General features: G+C 41.2%; 1 protein-coding gene across 2 annotated transcripts in view; it reads right to left on the reverse strand.

Moving 5' to 3' along the window:
* Positions 1 to 21121, reverse strand: part of LOC131678928 (protein drumstick) — an 88663-nt gene that overhangs the window by 30629 nt on the left and 36913 nt on the right. For both annotated transcript variants that reach the window (XM_058959379.1, XM_058959378.1), the window contains exon 2: positions 10734 to 11216. In XM_058959379.1, the coding sequence (XP_058815362.1) occupies positions 10734 to 10954 (221 nt within the window). In that variant the 5' untranslated portion in view covers positions 10955 to 11216. The remainder of the gene's footprint in view (positions 1 to 10733; positions 11217 to 21121) is intronic.

Below are 21121 nucleotides of genomic sequence, written 5' to 3' on the forward strand. Positions count from 1 at the left end.
TGTTATCGTATGAAGAAAAAAAATTCCAAGCAGATATTGGTCTGCCTGAATCGGCTATAGATGGGTAAGCGGTACGCGGCTAAAGAAGCGAAAAAGTCCCGCCAACAGCCAGTGCCAAGATCTAATCATTCGCCGGGTCAACGCGGTGGTCGTCGTCCCAGTCCGCTATTCATTCATTAAAATAAAATTCATCTTTCCCTTTTGTTTTCGGGATTCAATTTCATGGTTCCGGACTCGCGGACCTCACAGCCAACTAGAAATTGAGTAATAAAAAAAAGAAACGTGTCTTCTGCTTCCCATCTCGCCTAGCCCGGGAGATAAGTTACGATAAGTAGGTTCAGCTTGAGCCAGAGATCGAATGTCGTTTTCTCGTCCCATTTTGACGCTACCTGACGATCGGCGGGTCGGACTAGACTCGGTTTGCCCATCGATTCGTCTAATTGAGTCCAACTTGGCACAGTCTGAGTCCGGCGAGTGTGAGATTTTATTTCGGATCGTTCTTTTGAGATAGATTGATACCTCCCTGACATGGGTGTAGATCGCCCTGATCACACCATTATCGAAGATTTGACGAAAGTTATGTCCGAGGTAGTCAAGCATTCGGAGGTTTGATGTTCGAAATGAATTAATTTTTATCGAGCGATAAATTTCTCACGCTCCGTTGTTCAGCATTTCATTCGAACTTGTTGTTACACGCTTCGGTGAATCTGGGCGAAGAATTACTGACCGGTGGTAATCTGATCCTTCACTGGGCTTTACCACTCAGGTGGGAAATGATTTACGCTGAAGGGTGACTGCCTAATTGAATTAATTGGCAGCTCCGTCGATGAAAGCCCACAGCGCAACGCATAAACAAGTTAACGCTTCTCGACGGTTCTGACTGGCTCACAACACAATGGATCCAACCCAGTGTCAGTGCGGCGGGATAGGACAAACCCGAGCGATAAGCTCGCCGCTAGCATTTCACGGGACATCAAATCTTGGCAGATAGCACACGCTTATCTGCAAAGGATGCCGACTTTGCGCTTCTTCATTGCGGATTGTTTGCCGAGCAGTGCCAATAAATTTCTGAGTTGGCACACTGAATGTTTATGGAAATAGGGCATTCGGTTTTATGATCGCGTCGTGCCACTATTTGTTTGCCTTTGACAATACGGGCAGACTGAATGGTTTGTTTTTTTTCTCGACCAGCTCCTTTGTATAGCTGAGATGTCATATATAGTGATTATTCTACAATGTTTTACTAGTGAAATTCGAAAAATCATTATACCTGAATATTTTTAGAATTAGGCCATTTTAAAATATGACATATACAAATAACGTAAATTAAGGGCCAAATCTGATAACAAATAGTTTTTGGACTTACTGTGAGTTGAACTCACTCTACAGTACAGAGTAAGCAGAAGGGCATTTGCGCGTGGAATGTCAGCATTAGAGAATAAAGGCGAATATTTTATACATAATATGTTCAAACCTTCACCAAGCAGGTTTCTAAGTGTGGAGTTTTCGCAATAACCCTGCAATTGCCAAGTATGATAATAACCGACAACGAATGTTGTGTCAGGAAATAACTTTCAATAGAGCGAAATAAGTAAAATCATTTAGCCGAACAGAAAATAAACTGGTCTTAATGTGGATTTTTTAATCCCGCCTTACATGCAGCAGTTATACAATTAATCTGATTCTACGGATCGCTATAAAACTGCCTATTCGATGATATGCAAAAAGTTGTCCCAGTTTGCCCCGAGTATCAAATCATCAGCAGAAACATAGTATGTACATCAGTATCCAATAAGTCAACATCATCTCCTTCACACAACACAACAACCAATGCTAATCAAATCGGTAATCGCACTACCGCTTGCCAAAGCTAATAATCGAAAGAGCACACTCCACTGTATACACCCACCGCAGTGCACTCTGGAGCGCACGCCGTGATGAATCTATCTGAGCCCACCACATATCATTAATCAAGATGAAGAGAATAAAAAGGTGGGAACATCATTTGACACTTTTAAGTGCATTAGCTTTATGTTTGCAAAATTAAGCATGGCGTCCGGGGCCCTTGAAATTAACATAAACTTCCGAACGAGCATCCTGATTCATTGGCGCACAATGAGGAGAGAGAGAAAAGGGTCTTCCAATACGAACACACACTTTTTATCTCGAAACAACCGATGAAAAATAATTATGACCAGGCCGAAATAAAACGAATGGCAACAGAAAAACCCACAACGCCATTTGTTTATGCTTTTTGCCTTCATATCCTCCTGTTTTATCGGCTTCATCGAAGAAAAATGACAACCGCACTCACAAATAGAAAAAAAAAATGTGCCCACCTGTATCCATCTTGATCATTAATGAGCACTAGAGAGCAGGGTCTCACGCATCCAAGCACCCCTTCGCTCACGCACACAAAAGAGCGTTCTGCCTTTTCTGTGATGTACGCTGATCATTGTATGCATGAAACTGGCACGCCTGTGCATCATTGGATGGAATGATGCTTGGCGGAAGTCATAGGGCCCTTACTACACACAGTCAAAGCATTTGTTAGGGCCACATTACACGATGCCATTAAATGCAAAGAGATTGGAGTTAAAGTAAAGTTATATTCCCTTCAATATTGAAATCACCCATTTTCATAAGGATAGTCTTTGATTATACACCAACCAGTGGAAATACACTGAAACCTCCATTTACGAACCAAACCGGGGGTTCGTAAACTGAATTAGTTCGTAAAAAAAGTGTTCGTTATTTGGGATTTAGTTCGTAACAAAAGTTTGCTTCGCATTCTTATTAATATTCGTTGGTTGAGCAATATTCTTGATAACGCTAACAATATGGGTATTTTTGGAACGGACTTGACAAGTAGATGCTGAAAATGGACAATTGGAAACGGTTTGAAATCCAAGATGGCGACTTCCGGTTGAGCAATATTCTTGATAACGCTATAAATATGGGTATTTTTGGAACAGGATTGATAAGTAGATGCTGAAAATGGACAATTGGAACTGTTTTGAAATCCAAAATGGTGACTTCCGCTTGAGCAATATTCTTGATAACGCTAACAATATGGGTATTTTTGGAACCGGCTTGACAAGTAGCTGCTGAAAATGGAACCGTTCCGAAATCCAAGATGGCGACTTCCAGTTGAGCAATATTCTCGATAACTTTAACAATATGGCTATTTTATCTAAACCGGAAGTCGCCATCTTGGATTCCAAAAAAGCTCAAGGCATCGATTTCCGTCATGCACTCGTCAACCCCGTTCCGAAAATACCCAACTTATATTAGTAACAATTAATTAAGAATACATAAGTATATAACTTCATGCTGTAATGTACGAACACAAACTTTCTGAAAAGAGTTCGTTATTTTGAATTTAGTTCGTAAAAAAAGTTACGTAAATTGAATATTACGTAAAAAGAGTTCGTAAATGGAGGTTTCAGTGAAATTATTTGAACAATTTTACATATAAACCCGTGTTGAGAACGTGTGTAGTTTATGGTTGCAACATGGACGATCATTATGGGGATGAATCTACTGACACATAGGTTTCAGATATACTAACTGTAAAACTTTTATTTTCATACAAATTAAATTTTTCAAATATTGAAATAAGGTGAAATTTTACCCGACTATCCAGATCTTGAAGTTTTCTTGTATGCACGAAGTCTCTCGCCATACGAGATATTTCATAAGTTTTAAACGCTATTTAACAAGACTCTTCTGTAAAGACTGTTATTACATGGGTATGAAGTATATACTATTGCAATATTTTACTTATTTTGTCAGCGTATATAGCTCAAGCTCAAGTCAATGAATGTATATTGGGGATTCTTATAACGAATTAAACATTATCATTTTCGCTCTAAATAATATGAATTTGCTATTTATAAAAAAAATATTCTCGCCGATCCGTATACATTACATGCATTGAATATGATCCAACCGAAAAGTTTGAGCTGACACACTGCGTAGCAGCTACTACGAGGTCAGAAAGCAAACTGACTGATTTTTTTTTCTTATCTGCCTTTTCTATACGTGGCGAAGTTCATTGAATAACAGAGGGGCAGTCCTAGCAACGCTCGCTGCTTGGTTGAATTACACGGACCAATCAGCGCCGATAATTACCACTTTCACAAAATACATTATTTTCGTGATCTATAGTAGATGTACATTTTACGGAATCAAATACAATATACGTGCACATATTTCCGATCAGATAGTGTAAAATATAGCGATTTCGATCGGTACAACAGAAGTTATTCGCATTTGAAGACTGTGAAAATATCGCATCAGAAATTTTTGAAAAGGGATCCCCATATTGAAACGTAAGAAGTATGTTACTTCAAAAGCAAATGAACTGCAACGTGTGTGTGTTAACCATCCTATCTCCCACTAGCTGGTAGTGATTTACAGAAAAAAGATGTTTGCATGTATTTAAATATATTCATGCAAATAACTTGGTTCATGGATTTAGGTAGGTGTTAGCTGAATTGACTTTCCGATGACCCATTTTGTGTACAGTGCCAGACATGTTCCCAGGTCATCGTTCCATCAACCAATGTAATGTTTGTATCAGTTGGATTTTAACATTACAGTAAAACTTTCGATTTCTTCCTGGAAGGAAGAAATCGACGCGTATTTAGTGTATTGAAATGTATATACATATACAGGGTGTTTGGTTCATGGTTAAGAACCTCTCGGGGGGTAATAAACTGTCAGAGAGAGAAAAAAAATTGTTCTACACATACCATCAAATCTCAAGAGTTATTGAACTTATTGTGCAAAAAACTTATTTGTCTTAACCCATTATTGCCCAACTTATTTTTCACGCGCATCACAAATTGTGTTTTCCGATCGAAGAAAAATGATGTGGTCATTCAAGTAAAATTATTTTTGTACTCAAAGTAGCTGATATTATAAGGAACAACCAGTGAAAATTTAAGATTGATCGGTTAATCGGTTCCTGAGATATCGTGATCGCCGCGGATGAACTTTTCAACAAAATACAACTCCGAGATAATCGAGTTTTACTGTCGGTGCAGCGAGTCAACGGTCTAGCGTATCAAACACTACGTACCGCCTACAAGTGGTGAATGGGTAGCGATCTATGAATAGCTGTAACTTAAGTTGTAGTATTCCGATCTTAATGAAACTTTGAGAAAATTTTCCCCAGCGTATGTAGTTTCAGAATATCTAATTTACAAAAATTCGATTTTTTCATCCTAACAAAAATGTGTAACCCCTTAAGTGAAAATTTATTAAAAACAAAACATAAACACCGGTTTAACCACTCTAACTTCTCTAAACATATTCTGCAAGAATATATGAACAATATTAACTCGTTGATAATGCCTGTTCTGCGTTATTAATTGAGTAATAGGAGTTATTATTAGCACCTACTATATATAGGGCAATAATTGGGCAATAATGGGTTAAAATACCTCTAACTTTGAAAGTATACTTTGTATTTTAAATCCTTTAGTTCCATTCGAAAGGTGAGAAAATTTCCTATTGAATGGTGTACTCATATCTTTCAATTAATTAGTTTTAATTACCTTTAAGCTGCAAAGTAGTTTAAAGTTAGTGTTTTTGATGAGGTTTTTGCTAATTTTCTCGAAATAATAAAGTATGATTATAGCAATATCCATTATCCAAAGGTTGGCTTTTGGGACGATTCATAATTTGTTCTTGAACGTCATATTCCTATCTCTTCTCATTTCTTTGTAATTTCATAGATATACTTTTCCTGTATCCGACTTGCAAGTGCTTAAAAGACTCTAATCTAAAAAATATGCATTATATCGTTATGTAGAAGGTTTCATTGGAAAGCTGAGAACATGTTCTATCAGTGTATGTACAAATATCTTTTAGTTAAGGGTACTAAATGATTTTTTACTAACAAAATAAATCAAAATTTGCGTTTTTGGAGAGATTTGTAATTATTCTAATTATTAATCAACAAAATTTATCGTTACTATTGTTCATTTGATGCCTCTTAATGTTCTCTATAACTTTTTATTGGACACTTTGTCTATATCTCTTTTCATTTTGCTGCTATTAAATAGTTAACACAGCGTGACCTAGCCACAAATTTAGTGGGTTCGAAATCGTTATTTTTGCATATGAAACGATGTGATAAAAACTATTTCGCGTCGAAACCAAAAGAGATAATTGAATGGAACCAATGAAAGAACTGTAGAATTTGCTGAGATGCATTATTTCTATGATAATAATGGTGATATTTAATATTTACTATTTTAAGAAAATTAACGAGAATGCTAATAATAGCACTAACTTTAAACTAATTTACTTCTAAAACAATACTATATTCACTTAACTGAAAGGTATTAATACATTTTTCGCTGTAAAATTTTCCTGGCTTTCGAATAAAAAGAAAAAAAGTACAATAAGTGCCATACTTTTTCGATTAGAGCTGGTATTAGTGAAAATGAGATAAAAATATCCAAGTTGAATAACCCAAACTCATGAAAATAAGAAAAGGTAAGTGTATCATGTCAAAGAACGAATTATGCAGCTCTTCAAGACTAACAATCTGGATTATTAAAATGATGAAGTTAACTATTAGGATTTTCACTAAATGAACTAAAAATCGATTAAAATTGTTCAATTTTCAATAAATTATTTTGAAAAGGTTACTTAAACTCATTAGCTGAAACATGTGAGGGCATCACTCAATAGGAAATTTTTTCACCTTCCCAATGGACCTAAAATATTTGAAATACAAAGTATGCTTTTTGAGTTAGAGGTATTTTAAGACAAATGAGTTTTTAACACAAATTGTTCACAAATAACTTGGTAATGGTTGAGATTTGATGGTATATGCAGAACAATTTTTTTCTCCAAATATGACAGTCAATCACCCCTCGAGTGGTTCTTAACCATGAACCAAACACCCTGTATGTAATGTAATGATCATAAATGATAAAATTCACCTACTCAAAAGATCTTCCATACTTAACCTTCCGGTGAATGCGCTGAATTATATGACATCAGCAGTACACATTTGGAAACTTATTTCTCAGCTTTGTTGAATCGAATATTGCTTAAGGTGTCAATATTATGTATGCACATGGTTGTAGATTTTTGATCAGCGATATACTGAATACCATCATATAAAAATAAAATAATAAAAAAGCACATGAGTTTCGACGTTGACTAAAACTTTCATGAAAGACCAAGCCGCAGTGTCACATTCACAAAATTAAAAGGTAAGTTTCTCTGAGTTTTGCTTCTATTCAAACGTCCTGTCGTGTTTTGGTAGTTTCTGTTATTACTAAGATGCGCCAATTGACATGAAATAGCGGTATGAAGAAACGTACTCGGATTATATTTCCAGGCAGCAACAGATCCAGAAAAATTCTTCGGGAGCGGCATGAAATTTTAATTTGAAAATGAACATTTTTAATTCATAATACGTAATAACATTTTTTTTATTTCGATTAGAGAGGTTTTAACCTTAAGGTCATTCGCCTCTTCGGGTTAGAAATATCTCTTGTGAAAAATTTCTAACCCTGCGGGGGTCGGGGTCGGGACTCGAACCCAGGTGCGCTGCGTACAAGGTAATCGATTTACCAACTACGCGTAATAACATTATTAAATGAGGGTAAGTTTTGTAATTTGATTCAGAATAGAATGTTGAAAGTAAACAATAGGGAAAAGTTTTCTCTATCACTAACTGCTGTGAGCTATATTCGGCAAATAACGGCTCGTCCGGAATTCTTATTTAAAGAGAATTGTGACAGTTGGCTTATGCGCCCCTTATTCATATGTTTGTCGAGAACTCAACTGTGAAAAATCAGTGTGTTTTAACCAGGCAGTGCTGAGCTCCATCATGGTACTGATGGTAAATCTACTAGACAAATGAGAATGAAATGGTTAGCTCTCTAAACAATAAGCGATGCTTATACTGAGTTTTGATTCTCCTATGGATTGGCAACAGTGAGACGGTTCTCCAATGAATCTCCCAGTCATTGGAATCATCATAGAGAGGAATTGAAAATGACCACCATTTTATTCAAAGTATAAATACGGTTATAAGGGTCATCTGATTGCACAGTGATCCATAATACAAATTTAGCAGGAATTTTGAGATTTCACTAAAATTAAACAACTTAGCCTTATTAGGTCTTTGGAGAAGTTTTTGTAGTTTATTAGCCCCCTCTTTTTGTTAAAACAACAGTAAGGGTGGTTCTAATTTTACCAAGATCTATTTTTGAAATATTAAGTGCTTATATCTTCTGAACAATAAAAGCTAGAGTTTTGATATATTAGAAGAAAATGTTCGTCTTCAAAAACTCTGAAAAACATCTGAAGAATAGATTGAAAAATATGAAAACTGAAAAAGTTATATTAAAAATTTGGTTTTTCATGAATTGACTCTTTGTAATATGTTTAAATTACTTTCACGGTGAAAAATATAAAAAATGTAGTTTCGTTTTCATGATAAAATATTGCATTTTACGATACTTTTCTATTATTTTAAATAGTGGGTAGGGTGGTTCTAATTTTTTTAAAATCAGAAAATTAACTTGTTAATGGTTCGAGATAGAGTTTCGCTGTCTTCCAGAAAATTGAAGAATATGAAATTTTAAAACACTTTGTCAAAAACACTGAAACTCTATGTCGTGTACTTTTCATTTTACAAGAAATTTACCAAAAAAATTTAGGGTGTTTCTTAAAAATGGTTTTCTTTGTATAACTTTTGCAGTTTTAATTTTTCATTAAGATCACTTTAGAAATACTTTCAGATATTTTGAAGGAAAAGAATTTGTCTTAATGTATTTAATCTCTAACTTCGCTCGTTAGAAAGTTACATATACTTTTTACTAAAAATAAACTATTTTTTGAGTAAATATTGCAAGATATAAAAAAATATCGTATTTTCCATTTTTGGCGATCTATACTAAAAAGCATGCTATTTCATATGAAAGCAACAGTATTTAATGTTCAGTGCCCGAATCGAAGATAATTGTATTTGAAAAAGTTATATTTTTTATATAAAAGTTCTTATAAGTTTAAAACGGAAAAAGTTAAGTAGTTGGTGTTTTAAAGCAAATAAAACCGTTTTTTAAGAAACACCCTACAGCTTGCATTTGAATTTCTCGTGCAATGGAAAATATAAAAGTTAGAGCTTACATGTCTTCAGCAAAAATGTGTTGCTCTACAACTTCATCGAAGACAGTAAAGCTCTATCTCCAACCGTTGAAAAGTTCTATTTTAAATATTGCTAAATTTAGAACCACCCTAGCATCGGTTTAAACAAAAAGAAGGGCCTTGCAAAGTACAACAACTTTGCCAAACATGTTGTAAGGCTAAGTCATTTAATTTTTGCAAAAATTTAAAATTCCTGCTAAATTCGCATTCTGGACCAGTGTGGATTGCAAACAATGAACTAGTATTCACAAACGGGCGATTTCCCACAAAACGTATTGCAAGAAGAAACATGGTGGAGAAAAAACCTAACAAAGCACCGCATGCTGCCTGAATACTATACACTAATACTATTTCGCTTATCACTCTAATACAAAATAAAGGGAACTCGATCTAACTGTCATTACAATGCGCTCTCTATCTCTCTCGTACGACCTCTGTGGGAGATGGTTAACTGAAACACTGTGAGAAAATGTAAATGAAATGATAATTATTTGTGTAGTGATACGATCATTTCATATTTACCGTTACAATTCAAAGACCATCGTGAGATTGCACAGCACAGGCTATGACTCGATAGACTGCGAAAATTGCTGTAATGGATGTATAAACCCAAGAAGCAGAGGAATAATTATTTTAAGAATCTAATTACACAAGGCAATGTACAAAAGTAAAATTTTTAAAGAAATATCCAGAAAAGTCTCAGAATTTGACACTTTTGGTATAAAATGAAAAATACGTAAGCAAAATTCTTTTCTTTTGAAAACAAAGATTATGATGAACTACCTGAGATCACAACACCAAACTTAGAAAAGTTGAAGTTTGCTGTTTCCAAATCATCTCTTCCGTAACAGACGCTAACTTGAAGCCTTTTAAACGATGATTCCATTATAAATCAATTTGGTTCGCCTAGAAATATGAAATCTTTTTCATTTCTAGATATAGTATCTATCTGGCGGCCAAGTAGATACTGATGAGACGAAGTCGAAACGCAAGTTCCTTGACTTTATTATATCAAACTGCAAAACTGCGAATACCTAGCATATTACCGCTTCTCCGTAGCACTGATCAAATAAATATGTAAGTGATAAAACTTCAACTACTTACATTTCAAGGTTACGGAAAAGTACCCATCGCAGCTCAAAACTAGACTCAACTTAAAGTATGTGTCCAACCGAAGCTTCACAAGACTATTACAATCATTACTGACCGCCTGTCAAAAAATTCGGCGCTATTTCTCGACAAACATATGATTACGGCTTAAAAGCCAACTGTCAAAATTCTCTTTGAAATGAAATTTTTGACAAACCGCTACTCACCAATCACAGATGTCGGTAGTAAACAAAAGAGAAAAGTTTTCTTTTCCATAACCTGCTATGAACTGTGTTTGGCCAGTAACAGTTTGTCCGGAATTTCCTTTCAAAGAGAATTTTGACAATTGGCTTTTAGGCCGTAATCATATGTTTATCGAGATTTGTTGACTCCCAGAAAACCGTCAACTATCTACTAATTATAAAAACAAAAAAAGCCTTCCCATTTCTGGGACGCCTTACCTGTGGGAGCGGAGGTTATCCTGCCGTTTGAAGTACTTGCCGCACACCTCGCACGAGAACGTCACTTCCGGGCTCTTGTGGGTGCGCTCGTGGATCATCAGGTTGTACGGTTTGGTGAACCGGCGCTGGCAGTATTTGCACACGAACTCGCACTTTGGCCGCATCTTGCGACGGAAGTCGGACCTACGGTCGTCATTGTCAATTCGCATCACCGCGAACATTTTGAATGTTTTGTTTGTTTGTTTATACTTTTGTTGGTGTGGGTGTTGATGGTGGCTGTCGTGGTGGTGGTGATTGTTGTTTTAATTTTTTTCAACCTCAATTTATGTTATGTGTTTTGTTGGTCGTTTAGTTTTATTTTGTGTGAAAATGAGTGATTCTGTTGTCTGCTTACTTCGTATTAGTCACCACCGAAAACGTTCCTTCAAATTCGGACTCGACCAACACCCAGCAGGCTGATGTATAAAACTGTGCCAAAAATCACTGCAAAAAAAAGAAACAAAGAAGCAAAACGTTACATTCATGTTGTTTCGGCTTTATCTAAATTGATGAAATTACTCCCGCGGCAATGATGACGATGATGACGGTGGGTTGAAATATAATGTGTAAATATTTATACGTAGTAACGATCGCAGTCGGGTGTTGGAACATGCGAATGTGAACTTGGCCCACCAACCGACGAGGATCGATTGTATTCCCACACATCCCGATACCACACATCAGTGAACGGAGATGCGTCATCTCCGTTGACGTGCGTTTCTTTTCCTACCAAAGAGATCACTCACTGGCGGAATCGGGCAATAATAGCTACAGACATCGTTTGATTTTATGGCACCGCTGAGTGGTCGGACCATATAACAATAGAGCATCGACAATGTTACGAATCATGGGAATGGACATTGATTTTGACAAATCCGGAGAATTAAAAAAAAACAAATCCGACAACAGACCCCAAACTGGTTCAACCCTGTCTCAGTTCAAGCGATCCGCTAGGATCGGTGGCGCTCTCGGTCATTGAATCGTCCCACGTTCACCTAAGAAGCATTAACGCTTGATGAACTGAGCCAATTTTAACTCGATTTTTATAGGTCTACGCTTTGTGAGAGCTGTGTGTAGCGGTCGAGGTGGGCGCAGTTGGGGCCCCCTCATCAAGCCGTTGCACCATTAAACGGACCCGCCGAATCAGGCGAACGCGACAGTTCACTTTTTGCACCCCCGGTCGATAATCTCAACATTCCGCCGCGAACGGTTCCACTACTACTTCTGGTTTGTGTCACGGCTCTTATTTTTACGATAATGACTTATGCTAATTGCTGTACTCTGAGCCGGCCACGCCGAAGGAGAGTCAGCAGGAGTTTATGGGACTCTATCTCGACCGCGGGGATTAAAGATCAACACCGTTCTCATAGCTACGAATTGTGCTATACACGCGTGAACGGGGCAAACGACTAAACGGAGTCAAAGCCAGAAGCGAAAACGAGGTCAATTTATTGGCGCTCTCGAAGTTGTCGACAGTAAACAAAATCATCTCCGCAAACGTCTTCTGATAAGCTGACTTGGGTGGTGCGTGTATATCCTAACGCGGTGTTCCCATAAAACCGAAACTCGATTCGAGATTGTCGAGATGTGCTTCTCGTTTTTTTTTTGCATCCGCTCAGCTCGCGATGTGATTGACGCTACCGACACGATTGTAATTAGGCTTGTTCTTCTCAACCGGCGGGCTACGCCATCAGTCGCAAAAGGTGACTAATGGCGCTTTACGAGTTTGGTAGTCTCTGATGATAATTTTCGGTTGATGATTGCCTCTAACTAGGCAATCTAACGGGGCCCTCGGCTTAAGTGCTCCTTCAGAAGTTACGATCACGAGGTGTTTTAAAGAGCCGCGATGATGGGTGCTGAAGTGTTTGAGGATATCACTTAAAGGTGGGACTCGAAAATAACAACCAAAAAAAAACGGTGGCTATAAAACTGCACATTGACTTTGATGACGACAATGGCGGAAGAGGGTTCATATCCTAAGGTCACCGGGTCAGTAGTGGATTGACGGAAGAAGGTGTAAAAACGGTGGCCAATGATGCTAGGTTAATCGTTTAAAATTTGACAATGGTTTTGGGTGTACAAACATATACCGAACAATTTGCACATCTGATTACGGCATTTTAGTTGGATTCTCGTGATACAAATTCTTCTTTATTTTTATTTATTTTTATTTATTTATTTATTTGTACTAACTAACAGACCAACTAGGATTCTTTTTCTATCAAACGACGTTCAGTTACCATTTACGTCTTTATTTTATAAGAAAGAAATGGAAATTAGTTATGACATTTGCGTTTCGACTTCGTCTCATCAGAATCCGACACTAACTTAGTGAGAGGACTAAGCTAGCGCCGGATTGACGCTAGCCCCTAGTCAAGCGTGATGTCCCACAAGAAAAGTAACTAGCCCAAAATAATGATCAACCATTTAAGAAATGTAAAAGTAGAAGTCCTTTAGTGTTAACGTAGTAATAATTGTAGTTTTTAGCACCAGTGTACAATTGTTAAGTGCTAGTCGTATATCTATCTGTGTAGGTGCTCGTCTGATTATCTGTGACAACTGGGCCAGGGAATAGATGCAGAACTGGCGTATATAATGTAATAGTGGGTAATTTAATGTCTTGTGTTCAATTTTTCCTTCCTAGGATTCGTTGGTCTGTTTTTTTACGGTTTTAATTCGAGTATTCGATTCGATTCATTGGAAAGATCGGATTAAATATATTAAGATACGATTAATTCACCGACGCACGTGAATTATCCATTCTCGGTCAACATAGCATGATAAAATCCTAAGAGAATGCAATTGTCGTTAATGGTAAATAAATACCATTTGCTAGCATTTAGACAAATTCAAATAGTATGATTGCATGTTACATATGTTCTTTTCTTCTACTGCATTAACCTACTTTTGTTGTACTATTAGTTTGCTTTTCCGTTGTATACCAAAAATAATTTCAGTCAATTTGAACGCTCTACTTAGACTCCTTGGATCTTTTGCATGTTAATTCGGCATATAATTTTTCCTTTTTTTACTATATCTTAATTTAAACTCATACTAACACAATCAATTACATATTCGCATAACAATCTCTCTCATTCCAAACGTACAAGTGCTCTTGGCCTTCGCGATAACACAAACCTGGTCATAAATGCAAACTTACAATTGCAAACGTGCACACATATTTACACACAACTCCGCTAGCGAATGACGGATCTTAAATAGTAGCATGTCTGTAATAACCTACGTACTTAGAACTATTGAAAACCAGAGCTACAGGTCCAAAGCCCTGGTAAAGGAGGATGGTTGTGATGATCTGGGCCGCGGTCACCACGTAAAGCAAAAAAGGTCATAACCCCAACTCCAAGGCGTGAAGCGACCCGTGCCGAGGGATGAGTGATCGAAGGGGTGAAAAAGATGCTCGATCGTTAACGGAGCCTGTGGGGCACCTGGGCAACCCCCACAGTAAGGGTCCCTTACCACGTTGCTGCGGAGCTCTGGCGTGGCGGACCTTTCTTTCTCGCGCGAGTCGTGGGATCAATGAGCGACGTGAAAAATAATAAAAACACACAATCGGAGGTGCCGAACCCCTTTGCTAAAGGTGGTTTGATTAAGTCTCTCCCCAGTGGGGAGAGTAGTGGAGCGACGGGGGCTGCATCCGACAGCACCAGTGACCCCCCAGCAGTGGTAGAAGACAGTCCTACCAACGCGCTGGACGGGCCACTAACCGCGATGCGTAAAGTGGTGAAGCAGCTCGATACTATAATCGAGTTCGCTAACGCGAAACAAAATATCAGCAAGGAGCTGAAACAGAGCCGCAGTACAGGAACAGCAGGCTTACGCCAAGAGGGTGGAACGTCGGGAGAAGTCCGACAGAGAAACCCAGACAGTGGCCTCCCAGAGGGAGGGAAGAGAGAAGGCCGACATAGGTACCCAGGCAGGGGCCTTCCCCTTCCCCTTCTATGGAGCAGCCAAGTCGCTTGGAGCGGCGGCTGAGTTCCCCTCGAAGGGCAAGGGCAAGCGCAAGACGACGTCGAACGCGAAGCGCCCTAAGAAGTCACCAGGCAAGGGTGCAAAAACCAACACCATACGGCGTGCAACCGTCACGGCCAAACGCCGTTTGGTCGAGGTAAACCGGGGCGCAAATGACCCCGCCGGGCAGAGAGAAGGTACCAGCAACTCGGCGCAACTGGGGCAGGGGGGCGTAAACCCCTGGACTCTGGTCACTAAGAAGAAGCCTACACCGACACCGGAAGCACCGCGGCCCGCGAAGAAGGCCAAGGACAGAGGCGAGGCCTTGTGGTTACAGACCGACAAGGACAAATATGCCAACGTCCTAAAGTCGATGCGGGCGGCCGAAAGCCTCTCGGCTCTCGGGCAAGATGTGCGCAGCTTGAGAGCCAAGAGGTCCTGGGTGAAAGCGCCCAGGTGAGGTCGTTAGGGGCGAAAATGACTCTCCAGTGTAAGCAACTGGACGAGTTCACGACCGCAGACGATGTTGTCGCAGCCGGAAAGAAACAATGCGACGTAACAATTGAGCGGGCCTGTGTGCGCTAGAGAGGGGGACCTTCCCGCACGCAAGTAGCCTACCTCAGGCTACTGAAAGCAGATGCCAAAAAGGTTACCGTGATAGGTAAACTGAAGATCGGCTGGTCAGTATGCCCAATTAGCATACCCCAGCCGCCTTCAGTGGATAGGTGCTATCGCTGCCTTGAGTCCGGCCATAAATCGTACGAATGTAAGGGAAAAGACAGGAGCAAACTATGTCGTCGTTGCGACGAGGAGGGGCATAAGGAGCGGGGCTGCACTAAGGCGCATAAATGCCTTATCTGCACCGCTAAGAAGCAAGCCCGTAATCATGCTATGGGCGGACCTTCGTGTCCCTTCAGTGAGGCAAATAAGAAGAAGCCGTGAACGTCACACTGTTAAATCATAACCATTATGCAGCAGCCCAACAGCTGTTGTGGCAGTCGGTCTCGGAGTCGAGGACAGGTGTCGCCCTGCTATCCGACCCGTACAACATCCCTGCCGGCAACGGCAATTGGGTGTCGGACAGGTCTGGGATGGTGACAATCTGTACAACGGGACGGTTCCCGGTTCAAGAGGTAATACACTCCTCCGCCGAGGGTGTGGCGATTGCCAAGATCAATGGTGTGTTCTACTGCAGCTGCTACGCTCCACCAAGGTGGCCCATAGAACAGTTCAACCAGATGATCGACTGGCTCTCGTCAGACCTAGTCGGCTGGAAACCGGTAGTCATAGCGCGAGACTTTAACGCTTGGGCAGTAGAGTGGGGCAGCCGCTGTACAAACAGCAGAGGCCAAGCGCTAATGGAGGCGCTTGCGAAACTCGATACTGCGTTTGCCAATAATGGCTCCGCTAGCACATTCCATAGAAACGGGGTGGAGGCATGGATTGGCTTAACATTTGCCAGCCCGAGTCTGGTTCCAGGCATGGAATGGAGGGTAGACGAAGGTTACACTCATAGCGATCATTTAGCAATCCGCTTTAGGATCAACTATGGTGTGCAGCATCCGAGGGCGGGAGATCCCTGTCAGGTACGCGGGTGGAAGTACAATCACTTCGACAGCGAAGCTTTCACCGCGGTCCTGGGACTGGAGGCCAACACCGACAGTCTAAGCGGGGATGCGCTGGTAGCCGTTCTAACACGCGCGTGCGATGCCACTATGCCAAGGAAAACCCTGCCAAGAAACGGCAGACGCCCGATATACTTGTGGAGTGCCGAGATTGCAGTTCTACGATCAGGCTGCCTCAGAACTAGACGTAGGATGCAAAGAGCCCGCACCGAGGATGCAAGAGAGAACTGCCGTGAAGTGTTTCGAGCTGCGAAATTGGCCCTTAACAAGGCCATTAAAAGCAGCAAGAGAGCGTGTTTCGACAACCTGTGTGAGAGTGCCAACGCGAATCCGTGTGGTGACGCCTACAGAATCGTGATGGCCAAGACTAAAGGGGGCTCTTCACCACCAGAACGGTCTCCGGACCGGTTGGTGACGATTATCGAAGCACTCTTCCCGTCTCGAGCCACAAGCCCTTGGCCACCTGCACTACGTGACAGTGTGGGCACGGCCGAAATGGTGGCTCCAGTGACGAACGAAGAACTACTCGCAGTGGCTAATTCCCTAGCAACGAACAAAGCTCCAGAGCCGGATGGAGTTCCAAACTGCGCTCTCAAGACAGCGATCATAGCGAACCCGACCATGTTCAGGCTAGCTATGCAGAGATGCCTTGACGAATGCCGCTTCCCCGATAGATGGAAAAGACAGAAATTGGTGTTGTTGCCGAAGCCTGGGAAGCCGCCAGGCGACCCATCGGCATACAGACCAATCTGTCTGATCGACACGACTGGCAAATTGTTTGAGAGGATCATTCTCAACAGGCTAACCCCGTACGCGGAAGGTACAGACGGCCTGTCAAGCAACCAGTTTGGCTTTCGGAAGGGTAAGTCCACGGTGGACGCTATCAACTCAGTGATAAAAACTGCCGAGATAGCGATCCAACGAAAAAGGCGAGGCATTCGATACTGTACGTTAGTGACACTTGACGTGAAGAACGCATTCAACAGCGCAAGCTGGGATGCCATTGCGCTCTCGTTACACCGGCTTAGCCTACCGGTGGGTCTGTACCGGATCCTGGAAAGCTACTTCCGGAACCGCGTACTGCTATACGAGACCGATGCCGGTCAGAAAAGGGTCCCGATTACCGCCTAGGCCCGGTGGTATGGAACCTCATGTATGACGGGGTTCTGAGACTGAAGTTCCCTCCTGGGGTCAAGATCGTTGGCTTTGCCGATGACGTAACTTTGGAGGTCTATGGGGAGTCAATCCCTGAGGTAGAACTAACTGCAGAGCACGCGATCAACACGGTGGAGGAATGGATGAGCGCGAGAGGCCTGGAGCTCGCTCAGCATAAGACGGAGGTAGTTATCGTCAACAACCGCAAGTCAGCACAACATGCAGTTATCCATGTGGGAGCAGTCGTGATCATTTCACAGCGGAGTCTGAAGTCTCTCGGAGTCATTATGGACGACACGCTGACCTTCAGTAGCCACTACTGTTGCGGCACTATCGAGGATGATGTCCAACAGCTCAAAGGCGTGCGCCAGTAGACGTAGGCTACTGACAGGCGTTGCCGTATGTATCCTCAGGTATGGCGGCCCGTCATGGTCAAGAGCACTGAGGGTAACCAGTTACCTACGGAAACTGGAGAGCACCTACCGCGTGATGTGCCTCAGAGTGATATCTGCTTACCGCACGGTATCACACGATGCATCCTGCGTGATAGCGAGCATAATGCCAGTCGGGCTGGTCATCCGGGAAGACGAGGAGTGCTTCGAGCTACGTGGAACTAGAGGAGTCCGCGCGCGCACCAGGGTGACCTCGGTCGCCAGATGGCAGTGTGAGTGGGATAACTCCCCGAAAGGTAGGTGGACCCACCGGCTGATACTAACATATCGAGCTGGGTGGGCAGACCCCATGGGAAAGTTCACTTCCATCTGACTCAATTCCTGTCAGATTATTCCATGGCTGCTTCCGACAGTACCTCCACAGGTTCGGGCACGCGGAGGTCCCAGCCTGCTCTGACTGCCCAGGTGTAGACGAAACTGCCGAACACATACTGTTCGTATGTCATCGGTTCGACGTCGAAAGAAGAGCAATGCTTGACGTCTGTGGCTGGGACTGGCTGATACCCTTATTCAGCGGATGTGCCAATCGGTGGAGAAGTGGAACGCAGTCTCGACTGCAACCACCCAAATTGCCTGTAGGCTACAGGGAATTTGGCGCACCGGCAACAGACGACGGGCACGACTAACTAGTGATTGGTTAGTTGGAGCGAAAAAGGCCGAGCGCAAAAAAGTGAGTGAATAGTCTGTTCATGCTGAGACAGGTTTGGCGCAGCGACTGGCAACCGCGTAAGGGGTAAACCCAGCCACCCAGAAGCAAGACAGAAGAGTGAGTGTATAGGCGTATAAGTGGACTACCTCATGCCAAGATGGGAGGGTCGTAGCGTAGTATGTTGGGACTTAGCTATCGAAGCCTCGTGGCGTGGCAGAGGAGTGAAAGGGTGAGCATCCAAGTCAGTCTCACACGGTATGAAAACGGTGAGCATCCAAGTAAGCCTCACATGGTATGCCAGAAGTGGGGCCTAAGAAAAATGTCCCACATATGATGCCAGGGGGAACGACAGGGGTGTAATAGAGTGGTACGATTGAGAGTGAACCAGGTGATAGGGTGAGGCTACTTGGGATGAGTATTAGAGTGGGACATGGTTATACGAAAAAAATAAAATTTCGCTCCGAGTAACTTTTTGGGTCCCATTTAGCTCCCAGAACAACTCTGCGAATTCGATCGGTGAAACTATTTTTTTGCGCCCACGGTTTAAAGTTTACATGGGATTTCGTATGGGGAAAACGTCTTTTGCAAATTAATTCTTCCAAGAGTCACCCGTTACCTCCTAAAAATAAATAGTTGTCTGATTTTTATAGGAAATTTGTCAAGGAAACAAAGTGTAGAAGACCACGAAACGATCTGATGCTTGTGGAAAAAGGTATTAAGCAAAAACCGGTTGATGCCCTGAAGATTAATGAAAATTTTACTTTTCATAGCATCACTGCTGCTGACGGTCGAATTATATACAAAATCTTTAATTTACTCTTATTATGTACAAAAGAAGACTCAATTTATTCCTCAAAACTCTTGCGAAGTGGCCAAACAGTATAGAGAAAAGATTTAGACACATTAAGAGAAGATCAAAACAAAATTGCATATAATTGGACAACCAATAACAGTGGTGCTAGAAAAAATGAATATTTTATCAATCGTCAGAGCATCAATTGGTTTCAGCTTAATAACTTTTTTCTCAAGCGTCAGATCGTTTCGTAGTTTTCGAGACTTTGTTTCTGTGTTAAATTTTGTACAAAATCCACAAAACGGTTTATTTTTAGGAAGCAATAAGCGACACCTGAAGGAATTATTTTGTGAAAGTTAATTTTCCCATATAAAATCCCATGTAAACTTTAAGCAGTGGGCGCAAAAATATAGTTTCAGGGATCAAGCTAAGAATTTGCACAGATGTTCTAGGACCCAAATGGTACCCAAAAAGTTGCTCGGAGCTGAAATCTATTTTTTTGTCTCACCCTAGAAATCAGACAGCACACCACAGACACCCTTGCGCGGAAGATACAGAGGAGAATGCATCTCTACCGATTGCCAACGAATCCACGGAAAACCAACCCAAAAAAGAGTTTTCAATACCAATACCTAAACCACAAATGGTTGCAAAATTTGTGGCAGCTGTTCAGTCCATATTGACAACTGCAAAAGCAGCATCTAGCACCCCAAAAACCACTGTAAGCAATATCGACGAAGAAGATAAAAACAATGACGACGGATTTACACTGGTCACCCTTAAGGGTAATAAGCAGGAAAGAACATCTGATCGCGAGCACCAAATCACCTTTAACGATAGAAGAGAATTAAATGATCCCCATGACGCAGTAGGCGAGCCGCGAAAGAAGGTCTCCGCTCGCAATAAAAAGTTGCGCGCACGAGATCCAACGGGTAATCAATAATATTTGCTTTTATTTTTATGTTTCACAAACACATGAAAGATCCACGGCTCCGTTAAGCTACCGCTATGAGCCGTGTCAAATAAACGAAATAAAAAAAAATAAAAGCACCGAGAGATGATTTAGTCTGTACTACAAAAGCTAGAATTATTACACATTAGCCCTATATATAATTAATTCAGAATACGTTCAAATCTGTGTAGAGGACGGTGGGGAGTTGTGAACATAGTTTTGTTTTCGGGGCCAAACTACCATAAATATTGATCGATTGTCAATATTTAACCTGGACTTTGTAAATACGTCCACAGGCTGAAGCATTTTAAAATAAGCGTTATCGTGTATGCGATATGGCAGATTGCGTGAAAAGTGTGGAATCGGCATTTTTTAGTTTGGTGGGGAGTTGTGAACCATCGCAAAAAGTAGAACAAAGGAATTTTTGCGATTTATTTTTATTAGGATTATAGAAGATAAATTTTAAGATATTTCTAAACTAATGGTGAGATGGAAAAGTGATCTGATTCACAACGCACAGGTGGCGTCATGATTCGAGCCAAGCAACCTGAATTCACGGTTGCGGCACAAAGCGATTAAAAACATAAGTTAATGCAACATTTGCCAATGAGAAAGTGACGTCATGGCAGTAGCTTAAACAGTAGTTACCACAATTTTATAATTTATAGCTTAGCGGGTATTGGCAGTGTTCATAACCCCCCACCGTCACCTACTTTTCTCGTTCACTTCGCATATTTGATTTTGGTTGCGCTAC

This window comes from Topomyia yanbarensis, chromosome 2 (assembly GCF_030247195.1).
Source record: "Topomyia yanbarensis strain Yona2022 chromosome 2, ASM3024719v1, whole genome shotgun sequence".
In the NCBI taxonomy this organism is placed as follows: Eukaryota; Metazoa; Arthropoda; class Insecta; order Diptera; family Culicidae; genus Topomyia; species Topomyia yanbarensis.